Source organism: Zonotrichia albicollis, chromosome 1, assembly GCF_047830755.1.
Source record: "Zonotrichia albicollis isolate bZonAlb1 chromosome 1, bZonAlb1.hap1, whole genome shotgun sequence".
Lineage (NCBI taxonomy): Eukaryota > Metazoa > Chordata > Aves > Passeriformes > Passerellidae > Zonotrichia > Zonotrichia albicollis.
In genome coordinates, this window is record NC_133819.1 from 45,396,757 (window position 1) to 45,415,776 (window position 19,020).

Below are 19,020 nucleotides of genomic sequence, written 5' to 3' on the forward strand. Positions count from 1 at the left end.
TCTTCATGTATTAAAATTTATTTTTGCATATATAATGTAAAATCAAATAACTGTAGGCAGTACACAAAACTCAATAGTTCATTTATAGGAAAAACAGGAAGGAGTCATTTAGGAATTTCTCATCTAGAGATGTACTCCCCTCTGCTCCCCTCAGAGGAATCTGTGGGTTGGTTGAACATTCTTGTTAACTGTCAGCTATTTTATGTTGTATGATGCTTAAAAAAGCCCACCACAAAGCCAACCTTTCTATCAGCATTATATACAGAATTAAATATAATGCTGTAATTTATCCTCTCATATGAGCCATCTGATGCTCCAGGTGAAGTTTATTGGTGGCAGTTGTGATTTAGGAAATGTCAGTATCAAGTGTCTTGAGCTGAACAACATAATCTAAAATGACACCCTGTGATCCATTTGTTACACTCTGAAGATATAGGAGATCTGTATAGGAGATCTGTCTCTTGGTATGGTTTTTTGTGTTTTCCTTCCTCTTCCATTCCTAGTACCTTCTAATTTGATTTAAGAACTGTTTAATTTTTTGACCTGTTAAATAGAAGTGATCTCCTTTAGCTCCTAAATTTGTTCCCAAGTGTGAAAAGTCAATTGAGAGCTTGTGAACATGTGATTTAGGAATTATTTTTGCCCCATATATGTGCTGTGCTATTTACATCAAGCTTTCTTTCTGGTTGTTATCACTCAGTCATGGCCCCTTTACAGTTTTTTTTTGTTACCTCATTATACAGTCATCACTTGTGATTTCTTTTGTACTTTCAAAGTAGCACAGGAACTGGTAGAGACTCATGCAGGTTGCCTCTGCTGGCCCTTACATATTAAAAAGCTAACTCTTTATTTCTACCCCCTACTGGCTTCTACCCCCTTAGACATTTATTTAAGGATAGTTCCTCTATCCTTGAGGTTGAATCAGTACCATTACATTTTTGTTGTTGTTGTTGTAAAAATGGTTTTCTAAATAGTAGTAACATTAATCCCTAAAGAGACAGAAAAACTTTAGGAAAGACAAGAAGCCTCAACCTTATTTTACAGGCTAAAGTAAACTTGCATGTAATGCATGTGAAAAGCCTTTCATTTATTTGTCTTTGAAAAATTAATGTTTTGGGTTTTTTTAAAGTTTGGGGTTTTTTCAAGCAAGCAGGGAACAGCAGTTTCCTTTGAATATAACCACCAGAGGTCACTAAAACACAAAATAAAATGCAAGTAAACTACCGTTTTACAGACTAGAGAAGCAGGGAACTGTGTACTATCTTTATTCTGCTGATGCATTCGAGTATGTAGGTCATATTAGAAAAAATTAGAATAAATGAATATTTATATCTGTAAATTCAATTGCAGTTGATCTATTTCCGGTTAAGTATTTTTAAGAAGTATATTGCATTGATTAGAAAAAATTTACACTGATCTTAGAATACAGTAGGGAAATTGGTCTCTTGTATAACTGCAGATGAAGACATTTTATGTGCAATTTCTTCTATTGTGCAGCTGCAATAAGAGATTTTAATAGGTCATATGTTTTTTCCTGACCTAATATAATTTTTCCCCCATAGAGTTGCCCTTTTAAATCTGAAACATAATTTCCTCTTATTTATTGCTAGTTATCTTAGGAAAGCACCTGAACTTTAAAGTTTTATTTTTGTATTTAGATTTTGAAACTGGTTATTAAAATTCAGTGAAAAAACCCCATTCTTTCCAGGATTCTGTTCTTCATCTTACAGAAAAAAAATTCTTCCGTAGAAGAATTAGAAGAAGTTAGGAAGGCTTGTTTTGATGTATATCTAATTTGGTGTATTTATTAACAGAAGCTATTGTCCTTTCCTTTCTGTGAATATACTGGCCCTCTGCCACCTAGGATGCAGCCATTCTGATGTGACATTTCAGACTCACTCTATTATTTTAGTAAGAGAGGGTACAGCAACTTAACAGTTTGCCTCCATGTCAGGGAGCCGTGTCCTTCTCTGTCTGGAAGGACAGCACCCTGGAGTTGTTCTATGTCTGGCCTTTTTGGTGGCAAAATCTAGTTCTTTTCCTTGCCTTTCCCAAATTTGCTAAATGGGAATATCAATCTCACCCTATGGCCTAGGCAGTTGTGCTTGCTTTTTAACAGCCCTCAATCCACTGTTCTGCTGAGTGTTTAAAGGGTTCAGACAACCTGGTGCAGCCTTCATACTGCAAGCTTCTTTGCAAACCTTTGGTTTAATGTATTTCACAGACAAATTAATAAATTGCATAGCCCATGAAGGATGACAGCTTATCAGAAAGTCTTCATAAAACTAGCTTTGATTGCTTTGTCAATGTGGTGAAAAATCCAGATTTCTGTTTTCATCCAAACTGAAACTCCATTTAATTTGAGCCTTTTAATTTCTGACCTTTTATTAAAGTACAATTTAGTGGTTGTTTTCCACAGCTATATTATTACAGGTGTAGTTTTATGACCTGTTACTCTTATATATTCTCTAGCCAGCTCATTGTGTCTACATTGCTCAAGGTCTACAGTTTGTTGTCATTCAAATTCTTACAGAATGCCAATTTTAAGTCAATTTCCTAGCTTAACCTCTCTGATAACTCCTGTTTCTATGCCTGTCATGTCTGCTCATATTGTAGTGATTTCAAATAAAAATGGTTTGATTCAGCCATTTATTCCACACCTATTTAGTTTTAGGTTGTCTTATTGTCAAATGACTTTATAAGTCTTCTCAAAAATTATTATAATTTTAGTGTATCCTTGTTTTCTCCAAGGGCCCTTTCCTTGTTTGGATCTGATATGTCTTATATGGAAAAAAAAACCAGCACAGAACAAAAACTACCCAAATTAAAAAAATCTGTAGTCAGGAGATAAAATCTGTAGGACAATGCGTATGAGTATTTACACACGTTCATATGTACACACATATTTTGTAACTTGATTAAAACTTTACAGTTATCTTTCTGACATAATCTGGATTGTCACTTAAAACTTTCATAACAGTGAAAGGAGTTTCATTTAAATTTTTTGAATGACTTCTAGTAAACTTTCCACCTATATAATAAATTTATTCAATTTATTTTCGACAACCTGGTTCGTTGAATTATAACTTGCATGCTTGCCTGGGGCACGTGGAAGGAAAACAAATGAAAAATTGACATTTACCAGGTAAATTAACAGAAACTCATGGTGTGTTTGAGAAAAGTCCTTCTGAATTAATAAACATAAAATGGAAATATAATTAAATTAACAGTGAATATATTAAGCATGGCAATTCTGGATTATTGGAGAAAATATTAAGACCTTTTATCATAACTGAAGATCCTTCTTTTTCCTCTCTCAAAAAATATTTTTATCAATCCAGTTAATTGGGTTGCTTTATGTTTAAAGTCCAAAGCAGGCTGGTAGTAGAAAACAAGGAAATTTTCACCTAGGAAGGAGAAATACATTGCTGATTGCAGGATTAAATCACTTTTTGCAATTTTCTTATGTTAATTGCCTGACTGAAGCAAAGACTCTACCATTCTAAAAGATATTTAATTGACACTGTTTTCATAGTCCATTAAATTTACTCTCTTTTCTTTGATGGGTGAAGTAGAACATTTTTCCATTAATATGATGTCAGTGGTGCTGCCAGTAGATATGTTTGTAGTTATTTTCAGTTTAGTTCTTATGACAGTAAAAGTGCTGTGTTGTTTTTAGTTTTTTCTACAGTTCTGTTATTTTTGGGATGATGATCTGTGCCTCTAGGACCCTTTCCTTCTGCAAATAAATATTTATGTCTCTGGAAGTGATATGTATATATGTCATATTTGTCATATACACTGAAGATACATTTGGGGTATGAAAGGCTGGGTGAACTAGATGGAATAGAGTTTCTGTAGTTAAAATAACTTAGCAGGAACATTTTTTTTCCTGTGGAAGGCATGAAATATTTGTTTTCTTTACATTGCTACAGTATCAGCAGAAGCATCAAATACAAACAGAAAAAGAAATGTGCAGTTGACATTCTGTCCATGAGCAAGAGAGGCCACATGGAAAAAAATTATTTTTTCCACATGAAACAAATTATTTTTTCCATTAGCTTTGGAAGACAAGCAACAATATTTAAGGCCCTAAATATTTTCTGACATTATTCTGATATTGTTTATGTGATGTTTGCAGAGTCACATCATATAATATTGCAATTCTTTGTGGCATGCTGTAAGTTCCTTTCTTTTTAAATTAGATTTTTTTAGTAGACATAGCTGAGAATTTGGTTTTAATGTATTTTTGGTACTTTAATTTTCTTTTACACCAAGAAAGAATTGTGTCTATGGAAGTTGTTGTACAATTTGCACGCTGACCTGTTTAGTTCTTACAACGAAGTACATACCTTAAAGAATTAACCTGAAAGAGAGCCCTTCTTCCCCCTGAGTTTGTCTTGCAGTTGTGAATTGGTTCTATCATAGGCTAGGAACCAAAGAAAAGAATCCAACCTTTTCCTCTAAAGCACTTTCTTGATTGACATTATTAGGCTACAGCATGTTTTTGTGATAGAAATTGCACACTGGTAGTAGCTGAAAAGCCTAATTTCCTGCTGCCCTCTTATTACTGCATTAAAAGACACTCAAACCACACTTAGTGTTAGGCAAGATCTCTTGTATATGAGTTGTAGTCCTAGCTTTTCTTCCAAGTACCAGACCCTTTAGCTATCATCTGGGAGGGAAAAAAGTTATTTTAGTGTGAATCACATGTAAAAAATAATTCTTTAGGGAAGAACTGTTGTTTTGTCTAGTTTGCATCTTCACTGAGCAGAATGAAATAATTTGCAATACCCAAAGGGAATTAATTTCAAAGAAAACTTGTGGAAAATCCCCTCTAATTTTTTTAAATATGAGAGATTCTATGTAGAAATAATCAATCTAAAATATTCTACATGTATATTTTATCAATGGGCATTTGTCTTTGAGTGTCATCAGCAAGGCTTCTAAAAAAGTGGATAGAAGGCCTATTGCTTGGAAGAAGATGACTTAGAGTAACTTCAAATCAATTTATGAATAGAGTAAAACCAAGGAAGAGAGGAGGAAAAAAAAAAAGAAAAATACCACTTCCTTGGATGGTCCTGCTAACCCTTTTTCTATGGGGATTGATTTCCAGTTTTAGTTTCCATTTTTAGATGTAAACCAGCTTCAGTTGGTTACCACTGACTTGAGTTTTCAAGGGAGAAATCTTTGTTTTTTGGGCTCCTAAGCAATCTTTTTCTTTGCTTGCCTTGGACAAAACTGAAAACAGAGTCTCTTTGCTGTTCGAGGCAAATATTTTTACCTGGTCCTTCCTGTGGTTAAAAAACTTCAGACTTAAGGGCTGGGGTAGAAATCAGATGTATTCATGAACATCTGCTACTGAGCTCATATGATCATATGACTGTCTTGACAGACTGGGAAAAGTAATAACATTTTTTTCTTAAAAATAAAACCCAGCACTCCAACAAGCAAATTCCAAAGCTTGTTAAAAGTATTTTTATGTCTGGTTTTGATTTGTTAGTAAACGTACCTGATTTATAAGTTAATTGCTTCTGTTTGTTTCTGATTTTATCCCTTTGGGACCTTGAATTGATTCCAAAGTAAGCTGAATCTCCTTTTGAGCTCATGGCATCTGATTTGACTACTCATCTACTAAGAGCTCTTCCTCCAGCAGTTACAGAAAAGATAAAAATTTTCATAAAGAGTCAATTTTGCATTATATCCACCTGGCAAAATGTTACACTTCTGTCTTCTATTTTTCCCTAGAGGAGTTGCAATATGTAGTTGTTGGTTTGGGGATTTTCTTTTGTTTGTTCTTGGTTTTTTGTTGTTTGTTTGTTTGTTATGTGTTGTTTTTCCTCCTTACATTCTGGACAGCATTAATGCCACATCCATAGTCTGGCAGTCAGATTTCTCTTCAGTTCTCGTTACTTCATGACTCAGTTTGAGTCAAGATGTTCAGAGAAAGCAGGCAGTTTTTTGGGTTTTTTTTCATATACCCTTTTAAAGACGAGTGCTTGAATACTGCTCTAGATTCTGTTCTGGTTAGTGGCACTAATACCATGGCATACTTTCTCAACCTGGTGAGAGTGCTTTTCTCAGAGGAAAGTCAGATTGCTTTGCCATTATTTGCCCACATTACATGATGCATGTGTACTCACAAGAAAATGAACTAAAATATAATTGCCATTGTGCTTGAGACATAGACAGCTTTTAACACTGTGAGAGTTTGCAGAATTACAGAGATATTTTAATTTCCACTAATACTTGCAGACAATCATATTAATAGATCAAAGATGTAGAAATGTTGGAAATCTGTACATTGCCACTCTACTACTTAAGGTATAAAATACCTTCTTTTTTGAATATGCTGTAATTTTCACTTCTGGACTCTCAAAACAGCAGGGAAACTTCTGAATACAGCTTGAAATAGACTGAGAATCTGCCACAGGTAATAGATCAATTCCACACAATATTGTTGTAAATTAAGGCAATGACTGTCCAGATCTGACATTTTCTTCTTTCTTTTCTTTTTACGACTATACTATATCTACTCAGTTTGACAGCTAGGGTAAAAGGTGTAGGTAATTTATTAAATTTAAGATGCTTTTAATAGACAGCGTAGGACTTGCAGTACATTACTATTTACTTCTATGAAAGGGAAATGTAGGTAGGTTGAAAAGAAAAAGAATCTACTCTAGCTAAGAAGGAGACTTTGTCAGTCCATAGTTAAAATAACTCTGATGTTTCTGTTGTGCATTTTCCCATATAAACGTTGGTACTTTCTTTACCTAACATTTATACCACCCTTTAATATTGAAACAAAATGTCCAAGCAGATTTTTTTTTTCAAGTCTTATATTTTTTTCTTATGAAAGGATGAAAGAATATTTTAAATCTTGTGCAAATCAGTCTTGTCAAGATTAGAAATGTCCTGTCAAGAGCAGGAAACAGTTTTGTCTTCCTCATTTTAGGTAATTTAAAATGTGTTTGTGAAATTATGAACGCTTTATATTATATAAAAATTAATTTCTTTTATAAAAATATTTGTATTTCCATATAAATGTGCTTATAATACAGACAATGAACCACATCTTCCTGTTCCATAGCTTCCATTGCAGAGGACACAAGAAGATCTTAAATAGGTTATTAGCACAGACCCTCTGCCAGTTCAGTATGTGACATAGTCTGTGAACCCCATTTCCCACACTTGTAAAATATTTGATTATTTAATTGTGTTCAGTGAAGGGAGGGAAATCATAGGGCAATTCTGTACTCTGTGTGCTCTCTAGAGAAAATGAGGGCATTATCTGAGTGTGGTAAATAAAGTCTTGTATAGAAGAGATTATGTGTATCATCTGTAATGTGTGGTGACTATTTCATGTTCAGTGCCTTCTGCCATAGTGCTTAATTCTTCTTATGGATCTTCTTACAGTTACCAAAATTAACCCTTAATGGAGAAATTTATTACAATATATGAAGATAAGAACTATAGGATTTCATGCTACTTTTGTTTCTCTTTAACAAAGATGTAACAATTTTAGCACAAGTCAGTTAATAATAGGTCAGATTTCTTCAGACATATCTTCCCTCTTGTTTAATAAAAGTTTTTTTCAAATAAAAGCTTGAATTTATTGCCCTGTTGACTAGATTTTTGGCAAGTTTTTTTCTTAGTGCACAAGGAAAATTACTTTTTCATTTAAATTTTGTTTACTCAGTTTTACTTCTTTTTCATTCATGTTTGAAGAAACAGTAGGAATTGAATTATGATTACTTCCTTTTCTTATCACTTTAGAATAAAAATAATAACTAGAATCTCTTCAGAATAAAAATAACTTGGCCTAGAATCTTGAAGGAGAGTGAGAATCAATAATTTCTGTTCACTACTGTGAAATATTGTTCTTGGATTTAAACTTCATTCATTTTAAATCTTAAATTCTTAATTTTGATGACAAACAAAAAAAAACACAAAACAGAAGATGGATAATCTACTCAGTATATTTACTGTTAATGACTCTTTTGTTAAACTTTTTGATTGAGTGGCAAGGCAGCCAAACAGAACTTAGTACAAGTGGATATAATGAATATATAATTTACTACACATAAAGGTTAATTCATGGTTCTATTTAGTAGAACATAGGATTTAGAGAATTGTAGGACTGCACACATAAATGTATTTAGATAATGTGTCATCAAAATTTTCAAATATATTAGCCATGCATTGAGAAAACAAATATTGCAGGTGCAAACCAATATTAGTATTGATATAGAGTTATCTGCTGGTTGAGATTTACCATTAAAACTGATAATTTTGAGCAGACTGCCTTGATCCCCTACAGCAGATGTACAAATTGATTTGTATTTTCTTCAAGTTCTGCCTGCAAACGAGCAAGTGTACTTTAGGTGTCATGATGATTTGATGTGCTTAGCTAGAGCCCACCTAGAAATATTGTCAGCAGCTTGTGTTATCATATAGCTCCTCAATTTTGTGTAGTTAAATACTATCTCATGGTGGGTTCACCCTCAGTCTAAAGGGGCAAAGTTGAGGGATGTTAATGGGTATCTGTATCTTTATTAATGCCACAGTGACAAGGTACTTTTGATGGTATTGATTCCACAGTCAAACTAGTTCTCAAAATACATTTCATCACAAGAGCAAGAGTAATTCTGCATAGCTGTAGAAAGAAAATATAACAAAGGTGAAAATGCTGTCATTATGTGTTGATCATTTGGTGCAGAATTGTGCTTGAATTAACTTGACTACTACTTTCTCAAGCTGACATTAGAATCTTTGAAACCTACTGATACGTTTGTTTCTTAAATATGAAAGTAAAGCTCTCTCTGGAATGGCAGGATAATTAAAGTTCCTGAATAAAATTTGTAGAAATGCTCTGAAAGCAGTTTAAAAAACCATTTAATGAGCATAGCACTACTTTAAAAAAATAGGGAGAAGGTCAAAGTTTGTTTAGTAGATCTTTTTGCTTTGATTTGAAGACTGCATTCCCAGTTTTGATATGATTTTGCTGTACAAAGATTGGAGTTATGAAGCTGCTAAGGTCAGAAGGTGAAGTAAAACAAGGGAAGTTGAGGATAAAAACTCCATGGTGCTCTGAAGAAGAAAAAGTGCTTTATTGCCAAATACTTTTGCATGGGAAAGTGCTTCCTTACTAGGTCACCTGCACAAGATGAATCAAATTTTCTAATTTCCTTCCACCTCATCTTTATAAATAACATATCTATCTATCTATCTATCTAGCTATCTATCTAGCTATCTAGCTATCTATCTATCTATATATATATGCACACACGTGTATATGTATAAATGCTTTGCATACAAAAGTTAATGAAATACAAAAAACTAAAAGTATATATCCAGTTCTTACACAGTAATCACCTGTAAACTTAGAGATCAGAAGACAGAACTTAAATAGTTCTTATCCTTTGATATGATATCTACACAAAGGACATCATTAGAGGTTTCTTGTTGTTTGTTCTTTTTGTAACGAGGTGGTGAGAACTCCCAGATCTTCTGACAGAAACACAGAAACTGCAAGTAGGCTTTTCTTTTCCTGGCAGATCTATTTCTGTTGCCCTGAGGGAACTGAAAGAACAGATAGCTGATAATTTGTCGCCTTGACTAATTCCTTATTGCATTTTTCTCCATATTGCATATATAATGTTTTGTAATAATTATTTTTTCTTTCCTTCAATGCTTACTAAATCCCTTGCAAATGGCTCTTCAGCATAAGTGAAGAGTGAATAAGTAAGATGACATTTGAGATAAAGCTTTTTACCTTTAGCAGTATGTTTTGCTTGACAGAATATGTGAGTTGATCTATTGATTGATTTTTTTAATTTAGGCAATTACACTTTTAACTGAGCTAATCAGAGAGAACTTCAGAAACAGCAAATTGAAGCAATGCTTTCTACCAGCACTTGGGGAGCTGCTTTTCCTCATAGCCAGCAAGGTAAGACTGCATGTGATCCTTACAAACATGGCAAATGTGAAAAAATTTGCCATTGAAAACTAGACCAAAAAATCAAATTAGTTAGTTATTTGTATGGTCAACACTTCCTTGTCCTGTCTTCTCTAATACTTATTCTACTTTAAGAAACATGCTAATCCCATCATTTACTTCATCTAAGATTAATTAAACAGCATTCTTCAAGTGTAGAATTTTAACTTCATAGAATGATTTAATCAACCACCATAAACACTGCTGGCCTCCAAGTGGCAGATCTAAGGGTTCAAACATCTAAGCTAGAGATGTTGATTAAATAGGATGTATGAGGACAGTCTATAATATCAACAAATTAATATATTCATGTATCTATATATCTAGTCCATATTAAATCTTACTGAAGCATGGTTGGATTCACAGCACAGTGGAAAAGGAAATGAAATTATCCTGATTAATTTCACATGGACTTGTGTTTATTCCTGATTAAAACTGATTTAAACCTTCAGTCTAAAAATAGTAGATATGCATTAAAAATAATTGGAGGTTATTTGTAGAAAATACTGTCAATATTAAGAATTGGAGTTGACAGATCCTTTAAACCATCACATTTGTTTTTCCCTTATTCTAAGAATAAAATACTCTTTTACTTAACAGAAACAAAAGTGTATTCATGCAGAACAAGTCTAACCTTGGCTTCTCTGAAGCCTTTGTATTATCTGAATTATCTAATGGCTCTGAATGCTGACATGTTAGTTGAACTAGTTTAAGGGGGTTGGTAATGGAGCAAATGCGGCAAATGAATCATTACTCTGGCTGTAGTTATGGCTTTCTGCTGAATTTCTGTCCGGTTTATCTCGGCTGTTTGAGGGGCCTGGAAGGCCCGGGGGTGGCCTTGGGGCAGCCCGCGTGTCGAAGGACGAGAAGAGGCTTCAGTTCTTCTTTCTGGTTTTTATGTTTATTAATTGTTTATCTAAAAGATGTTCTTTCAGCCTAACAAAGATCTGCTCAGCAGTCAGCCATGGGCACACTGTCTCTGCCCTCCGGGGCAGGCACCTATCTTTATACCCATTGTGACGTATACAATATTTTTCCCCAATACCATCTATTCTTATAACTCGGTGTACTCTCAGTATTAACCAATACAAAGGTGCCACCGTGGCCAAAGAAGATGGAGGAGAGGAGGAAGAAGAAGGAGGACAGGACACACCCCAATTCCTCCATCTTACTCCTCTAAACCCCCCTGTACATAAATCCTAAACCCTGTGTCTCACTCTCTAATTAACTAATCTCTTCACCATTCACCCTGTGAAGCCCTCATCCTTGTCGTCTCCTGTGCAGGATTAAAGTCCAGCTACCAGACACTTCTGGCAACATTCCAGGACTCCCGAGCCCCCCAAGGGTCTCGGTGGCTCAGCATCTCAGGACTGAGATCTTGAGATCCGACATCTCCCCCTTCTGTTTGCCCCAAGAAAACCTCTTTTACAATCCGATTCATGGCATCTGGGACGACATGGATGAGGACTAGGAGAGCTATTACAATATAAAATCCTAAACTATTAAAACATAAAATCCTACCCTTAAAATTCTTCTCCAAATGGGAGAAATGTCAAAGAAATCTGCCCTTAAAATTCCTCTCCAAATGGGAGAAATGTCAAAGAAATCTACCAGCTGATCAATATATGATCCTTTGTCAGTTTCCCCTGTAATAGGTAAATTTACCCCATTGCCTATTGCAATTCAAGATCCCAAGGAGAAAACCCCCCAGAGTCTTTCGTCCTTATACAGAAATATTCAAGACCCCAAAGGGAAAACCCCCCCCCAGAGTCTTTCCGTTTCTCTTGTTTCTCTTCTGAGTTGTCCCTTGCAGTCTGAGTCCCGACTTTTGTCTGAGTATTCGTTTCTTCTTATATCTTGTTGAGGAAAATCGCTGTATAGTTGCAGACTCGTTACGAAATGATGCTGTAGCTCTGCTGAACCGATCTGGCATGTCGTGCACTCAGGGGTTACCTAGTTTTTGATTCAACTGACAATAGGGTTAGAAAACACACGCCTCCCCGGGAGGGGAGAGGCTTAGGACTCCACGAGGGTTTTTTACCAAAGGCACCAAGTCTGGAGAGGGCCCCTCCTCGCCTGAGACGTCACCGGGGGTCTGGCCCGCCCCCGCCCGCGCTCGGCGCATGCGTGCTTTCCGAGCTGCTCTCTGTCTCTCCCGAGGTAATTTTTCCCTCTCCCTTTTTGTTCCGCCTCTGAATTTTCCCCCTTCGGTCTGCCCCTGACTGTCTCCTCCTCCTCCGACGCTGTGTGTGTGTGTGGCCTTTCGTCAGTGTGTGCGGCCGCCCCCGCCGGCACCCGCGCCCGCCGCGACTCGCTCCGGGTTTTTTGCGTCACAACCACGCGCCCCCTGCGTCTCACCGCAGCTTTCTGGGATTGCGCAATTTCCCCCATGCCGCTGCCCATGTCGGACGCCCCTGCTGCGCTGGCATGTGACTTCTCCCCCGGGTTCTTGCGAGTTTTGCCCGCCGCGCGCGTTTCTGCTACCTTGCCGGCCCCCGGGGCCGCTGCCGCCCCTGGCCCTGAGTCAAGCAAAGCCGCGCGAAAACACGTATCCCTTGCTTTTTCTTCACCTGCGCTCCCCGCCTGCTCCGCTGCAGCCTGGCTTCCCTGCTCCGTTGCCGCGGCATCGCGAGAAAGCGCGCCCCCCGGTCCCCTCTCCCCCCCCTGTTCTCCCTCTGCTCCTGAGTCCTCCATGCTCTCTGGACTTTTTGGACGCTTTTTGGGAGTTTCCCAGGGTTTCTGGGTTTTGGGACCGGGTGTTTTAATAATATTTCTTGCTCTTTTTCTCCAAGAGCATTTTCCTCTCGGCCTTTTAAGGCCAGAGCTAATTTTTTCCGGAGTCTTGCTCCCCCCTCTTTTGAGGGCCCCCCCCCCCAGACGTCTGCTGCGTCTGTTGGGTTATTTCTTCCTGGCCTTTTAAGGCCAGAGCTAATTAATTTTTTTTTTTTGTGTATGTTTGTGTCACACCTTATAAGGTGGACAAAATTTCCCGTTGTTCCTGGGAAGGTGTGCCCCCATGTTCTTATTTTTCAGGCTTTCTTACCAAATCTCTTGTCAGAGCAGTCTGGACGTCTCGGTCACTGTCCAGCAGATCACGAGAGGTGGACCCAGGGCGCCTTCTGGTTCCAGTCCGGGCTGTTCTGCTACGAATTTTCTTCGGCAGAAACTGAGAGGTGGAATTCTCAGTGACTGCTGTTTTTTTTTTGCAGTCTCTGTTGGCTTTTTGTTTTCTTCTTCTCTCTCTTTTTCTTCAGGGCTTTGAAGGTGGTGGTGGTGCCCCCCCCCGAAAGGTTGTGGCGGTCAGAGCTCACCCAGTGGAAGCCAAATGCCGGTTTATCTCCCCGAAAGGTTTTGTGGTGGTCTCTGTCCGCCCAGGGAACGCCAAATGTCCGGTTTTCTCCCCCCGAAAGGTTTTGGTGATTCGAGTCCGTCCAGGGACGCCAAGTGTCCGGTTTATCTCGGCTGTTTGAGGGGCCTGGAAGGCCCGGGGGTGGCCTTGGGGCAGCCCGCATGTCGAAGGACGAGAAGAGGCTTCAGTTCTTCTTTCTGGTTTTATGTTTATTAATTGTTTATCTAAAAGATGTTCTTTCAGCCTAACAAAGATCTGCTCAGCAGTCAGCCATGGGCACACTGTCTCTGCCCTCCGGGGCAGGCACCTATCTTTATACCCATTGTGACGTATACAATATTTATCATTTTTCCCCAATACCATCTATTCTTATAACTCGGTGTACTCTCAGTATTAACCAATACAAAGGTGCCACCGTGGCCAAAGAAGATGGAGGAGAGGAGGAAGAAGAAGGAGGACAGGACACACCCCAATTCCTCCATCTTACTCCTCTAAACCCCCCTGTACATAAATCCTAAACCCTGTGTCTCACTCTCTAATTAACTAATCTCTTCACCATTCACCCTGTGAAGCCCTCATCCTTGTCGTCTCCTGTGCAGGATTAAAGTCCAGCTACCAGACACTTCTGGCAACATTCCAGGACTCCCGAGACCCCCCAAGGGTCTCGGTGGCTCAGCATCTCAGGACTGAGATCTTGAGATCCGACAAATTTCCAGGTTTTATTTTCTTTATCCTCTAGCTCCTTTGCATGTTCCACAAGATGTAGTGGTTGCCTTGGTTTTTGTAGAATAACAAGCATTGTCTTATTTTTGCTGGACAATTGCCAAAGTATTTGTCAGATATGTGCTCACAGAACTTATAATGTGAAATTATGTTCTGAAAAATGCATCCAGAGTCACAGTTTATATGTTTTAATACTTGCTCGGTTTCCTCAGGAGGAAAGATTTGTACCTGCTGTCATCAAACAAATGAACTTAAACTTAAAACTCCAACTTGAAAATTATATTTGGCAGGAATATTTTGTATGGCTTGATTTTATTTTGAAATTACACTCTGATAGCTTAAACAATTTTGTTAACGCTGGTTGTATAACACCAGAATGATTTGCGCAGAGTTTTTCCATCTGAAAATGTGACCTGACAAATTTTTCTGTCTGTATATGAATTTTACAATGTTTGAAGCATTACAAGTTGCATAGAAGTGGCAACTCTGTCACGTTTCAAGGTTGGTTATATACACACACACACACACATATTAATGCATTGCATTATGTTATAGCTAAGAAATTAATAGTGTAGGAACAAATATTTGGACACATATGAGCTCAAGACACCATGTCTTGGTAAAATTTCAAAAATACCAGTGTGATATATATGCTTGGAAATACTAACCATTCAATTTTTTTTAAAAAAAAGCACTTTTTATTTTTCTATTCTATATGTACTTCAGAATATTCTAGTGTTGTAGGCATTTTGTTGCTCATTAAACTGACGAACAGTAGTGCTGAATGACCTTGCCAAGATCATATAGCAAGTCAGGGGTAATATAATAAATGAAACCAAAAAGTTTATTGCCAACTTATATCTTTAAACAGCAAAGCCTTATGACTTGACTAATAAAGAAAAATAAATCATAACTGCATTTAATTCATTAAGGACTATACACTTGGGGTTTTTTGTTTCCATCTTTTTTGTGCTTTCTTTGGCCTGCTTGATTGTTTTATCAAACTGCTAAATATTTTCATTTAAGCTGTAAGTTTTTGAGGACTTATATGGTCTTATTTATTCATTTATTCCCTCTGGGGTTTTGTGAAGTGTTTCTAGGTCCAGCCACAATTTTTATATGAAATAATGGTAAAGATTATTTCTTTTTCATGTGAACATTTGGTAAGTCATAAACTATCAAATACTTCAAATCAAGTTCAGCTGTTTAGGTGCAGGGTGATTAATGAAATAAAATACAAGATCACTGTTTGCACTTCTATGGCTTAGAAAATACTGGGAAATGTCCAGATAGTTGTAATGGTCCTGTGCATTCCTAAACTCTGATATTGTGTGGGTACTTGCTTATGAGATCTCATAAGTAAGATCTTACACTCCATCTCTGCATTTTTATTCCAAACAGAAGCCAAGAGCAATTCACAAGTAACATGAGCAGCCTCCAGGGAGCATGTTCTCATACTCTTGAGTGGATTGCCTTGGGGGAAATCTTTCAAGTTCTATGTAATATTTTTATTAATTTTGTGTTGTTTGTGTTATTAGGGTGCAGAACCTAAAGTTTAATCAAAATCAACATGGACTGTGAACAAAAAAGTGGAAAGATTCCCCAGTGTTTGGTGATATATTTAGGTTTATTAAGTGTCAAATGCTGTCTGTTATGTTTATGTAATTAAGAATGGTACTAAGGTTCATACTCCTTTTACCTTTTAAAATTTCTAAATAGAGATTAAACCTTGCAGAAAGGCTTTAATCAGTTTGAAGAATGGAAGAGCTATTAATGTTTTAGGATTGCACAATTTCTTAAGTATTTTTATTTTATATCACATTATAATGTATGGTTGCAAAAGACCTTGATAGAATTTCTGGTTAAATTAGGTGAATACAATGAGAAACAGAACCATGCCAGTTCCACCATGGATTGTCATTGTAACTCTGTTTTGACTTTTAGTCTTGTCCTGCATCTTCTAGGTAGAGAAGAGTCCACCTTTGCCTGTTTGAAAGTAACCTATCTTTACTTTCTTAGAACTTGGGCTGTGTTTTCTTAAACTCGCACACAACCGCTTGGAAGGCAAATGTTGATTACTTGTCAGCACGTTCTTACTCAGATAAGATGGTGGAGATAGAATGAACTGGATTTGATGTGTCTGTTGGATGTCCAGCCACTCTTGTTGTTACTGTTTATATTGTCCCATACATTCTAATACCAAGTTAACAGAAATAAAACCTTACAAATGGGATATTTACAGACCCATTTTCTCTATGGCTATAAGTGGCAAATAAAGTTTTGTTTTCAATCAAGAAGGAAAATTAATTTTACTAGACAATTCAGTAATAGTCTTCCATGCTAATGTGCCATGCTTTAATTAAAGGCCTGAAATGGTCATATCATATATATGTTGAATTACTGTAAGCCATGCAGAAATCGGCAAATTTAGAAAGTATCATTTATTTCTGCATCATTAACCTCTACTTTGCTTATCCTATCCCTTTTATTGAAACCAGTTTGTTAGAATGCTAAAAATAATTTGAGAATATAATTAATGGAGTTCATAATTGTGTAATTTCTGAAGAAATTACTGTTTGTCATCCTTTGTCTACTTACTAAAATGAGTTTCTTATTTTCTGGCCTGTCATCTTCACACCATCTAATACCTATTATTTATCACTTTCTTTCCCAAAAGAGGCTATATTTTTCCCTCTTTCTGTGTTACTAGCCTGGATATGGAAGTTGTTGCAGTTAAATCTCAGTGATATCCAAGTGTCCCCTTTTAAATTTAAAATTTTACAATAGGCTATTTCAGGGACAGGGGGACGTGAAGTTCACTTGTAATGGAAGAATTAAGCACTTATTCAACTAGTAGTGAATTAGCCTAACAGGGTAATTTCAAGGAAATATACAGTAAGATCTTCAGTGTTCATATATTCTGAAGGCTATACCATACAATATATTTTCTAAAACACTCTCTTTGTATGACTTTGAGCATTTTTTTCAAATTACTTTTCACCTACCAAAAGAAAGTTGACTTTTTACCTACAAAAAAAATGAATTTTGATTTTAAAGACAAGCATTTCTGCTCTTAATAGCCAGTTATCTCTCTGAAGTACTCAAAATGATTGAGAGGAATGAAAGAACAGACACTTTTTTACAGTCTATGTATGAATTAGAATGAATTGATGAAATGCAGAAATCCTAGGACAAACTCTGTTATGGATTTTGGAGACTACTTAAATAAACTAATAAAATTTCAATCTCTGTGCTGCACATGAAATAACATGAAATAGTAATAATGTCCTATAATTTATTTGATTGCATATGTTAATTTGAAATGTGTATAATACGAACCTTATTACGAACATGCTACCCATTTTTTATGTGACTGAGATTGTTGTGATTTTTTTGATTTAATCAGTTGTGCCGTTGGCTTCATTTCAGGAGGAAAAAGGGGAGCACCCCAGGGAATGCTGGGCTGTTCCCTCAGCTGCTTACACTGTGCTAATGAGGTGTCTTCGGGAAGGGGTAAGGCTCTTTCATGGTCCTCAGTAGATTTTCTCCACAGTAATAACCCTTTAGGCATTGTGTGAGGATTGTAGCCTGCAGCATTGCAGTGCCTTGTCAACCAAGCATTGCTCTTGAATTTAAATAATCATAAGACCATGACCTAAGCAGGAGATTAATGCAGTGTTGTTCTCTGTACATGCAACATTTATGTATTGCTGCTTGTGTTGGGGGAAATGGGAGAGTAAATATAAATTACTGTTAATAAATGTGAAATTTATTAATGATGTAGGCATCTTTTGAGAAATGTTCTGATAGTTTGTGCTGTCCTCTTGCAATTTGATTTTCATACATATTTGTGAATCTTTGAGTAAGATTTAAGTTTCTTTCTTGAAGTGGATTATATACAGTTTTTTAAAACTGCATTGTTATCCTACTGACTTGTCAGCATTCTTTGGAGGCAAAAAAGTAGTAATTGATTTTATTCTCATACATGTGCTTTACTGTGTTCTTCATTGTTTTTGGTGATGGCTTAGCTGTACTAGAAGAAAGGAAGAAAAATATGCATATAGTTCCATTTTGAAAATGAAAAAGAATTGAGTGGAGGGTTTACATTCACTGTTTGTATGAGACCATGTTACTTTATTTTTGCCCAAGGCAAAGCTCAAGGCAGAAAACATGTCAGAGGTTGCTAGAAGGTGGAAAGCAAGGGGAAATACCTTTTTTCCTTCCTTTTTGAGCTCTTTATTGCCTACAGATTGTGATTAATAAAGGAAGAGCCTAGATGCATTTTAATATCTTCAAACCTTCATGTGACCAAGAACACAAAACTGAGTTTTGTGCAGAACTTCCAGCTCATAATTAGAGTAATATGTCACTCTAAGGCACAGTAGTGAGAAGCTATTTAATTATAAATTTAGTAATGGAAGACTTGCTGTTTCTGAATATACAGTGTGCAGAAACTAAATCAAGACATCCATAAGACACTAATTTATTCCTATAGAATAAAATCACTTCTTAGTCCTGAAACATGTCAAATTTTTCTTAATAATTTATCTTGATATTTTTTTCTTGAAAAAATGACACAAAATAGAAGTACATTTGCCATGCAATATTTCAAATTCAATTTAATTAAGCATAAATTTAAAATTATGTCTAGGCTAGCCAGCTACATCTGTGCCCTTCTATACTTTCTGTTTGTGAGTATGCTCATTTTTAATGTAGATATGTATCTTTCTAAAACATGTTTGAAGCTGTAAAACTGTGCAAGACTTGAGGATGGAATGGACCTCTGGAGGTCATCTAATTCAACCTCCTGTTCACAGTAGGTCTAAATAGATCAGGTTGCTCAGGAACATGTCTATTTATGTCTTGAGTGTCTCTAATAACTATGGTCCCACAATCTCTGTCAGCAATGCCTGCACCTCCTTCACAGGGAAAAGTTTTTACTTGTTTATGC

The 19,020-nt window shown here is 36.4% G+C and overlaps 1 protein-coding gene across 4 annotated transcripts in view; it reads left to right on the top strand.

Moving 5' to 3' along the window:
• ULK4 (unc-51 like kinase 4) overlaps window positions 1-19,020 on the top strand; it is a 224,273-nt gene that overhangs the window by 26,722 nt on the left and 178,531 nt on the right. For all 4 annotated transcript variants that reach the window (XR_003380026.2, XM_005485838.4, XM_026792680.2 and 1 more), the window contains exons 18-19: window positions 9,842-9,949; window positions 17,499-17,582. Coding sequence is in view for 3 of the 4 variants with exons in the window: in XM_005485838.4 (XP_005485895.2) it covers window positions 9,842-9,949; window positions 17,499-17,582 (192 nt within the window). In the remaining variant the exon portion in view is untranslated. The remainder of the gene's footprint in view (window positions 1-9,841; window positions 9,950-17,498; window positions 17,583-19,020) is intronic.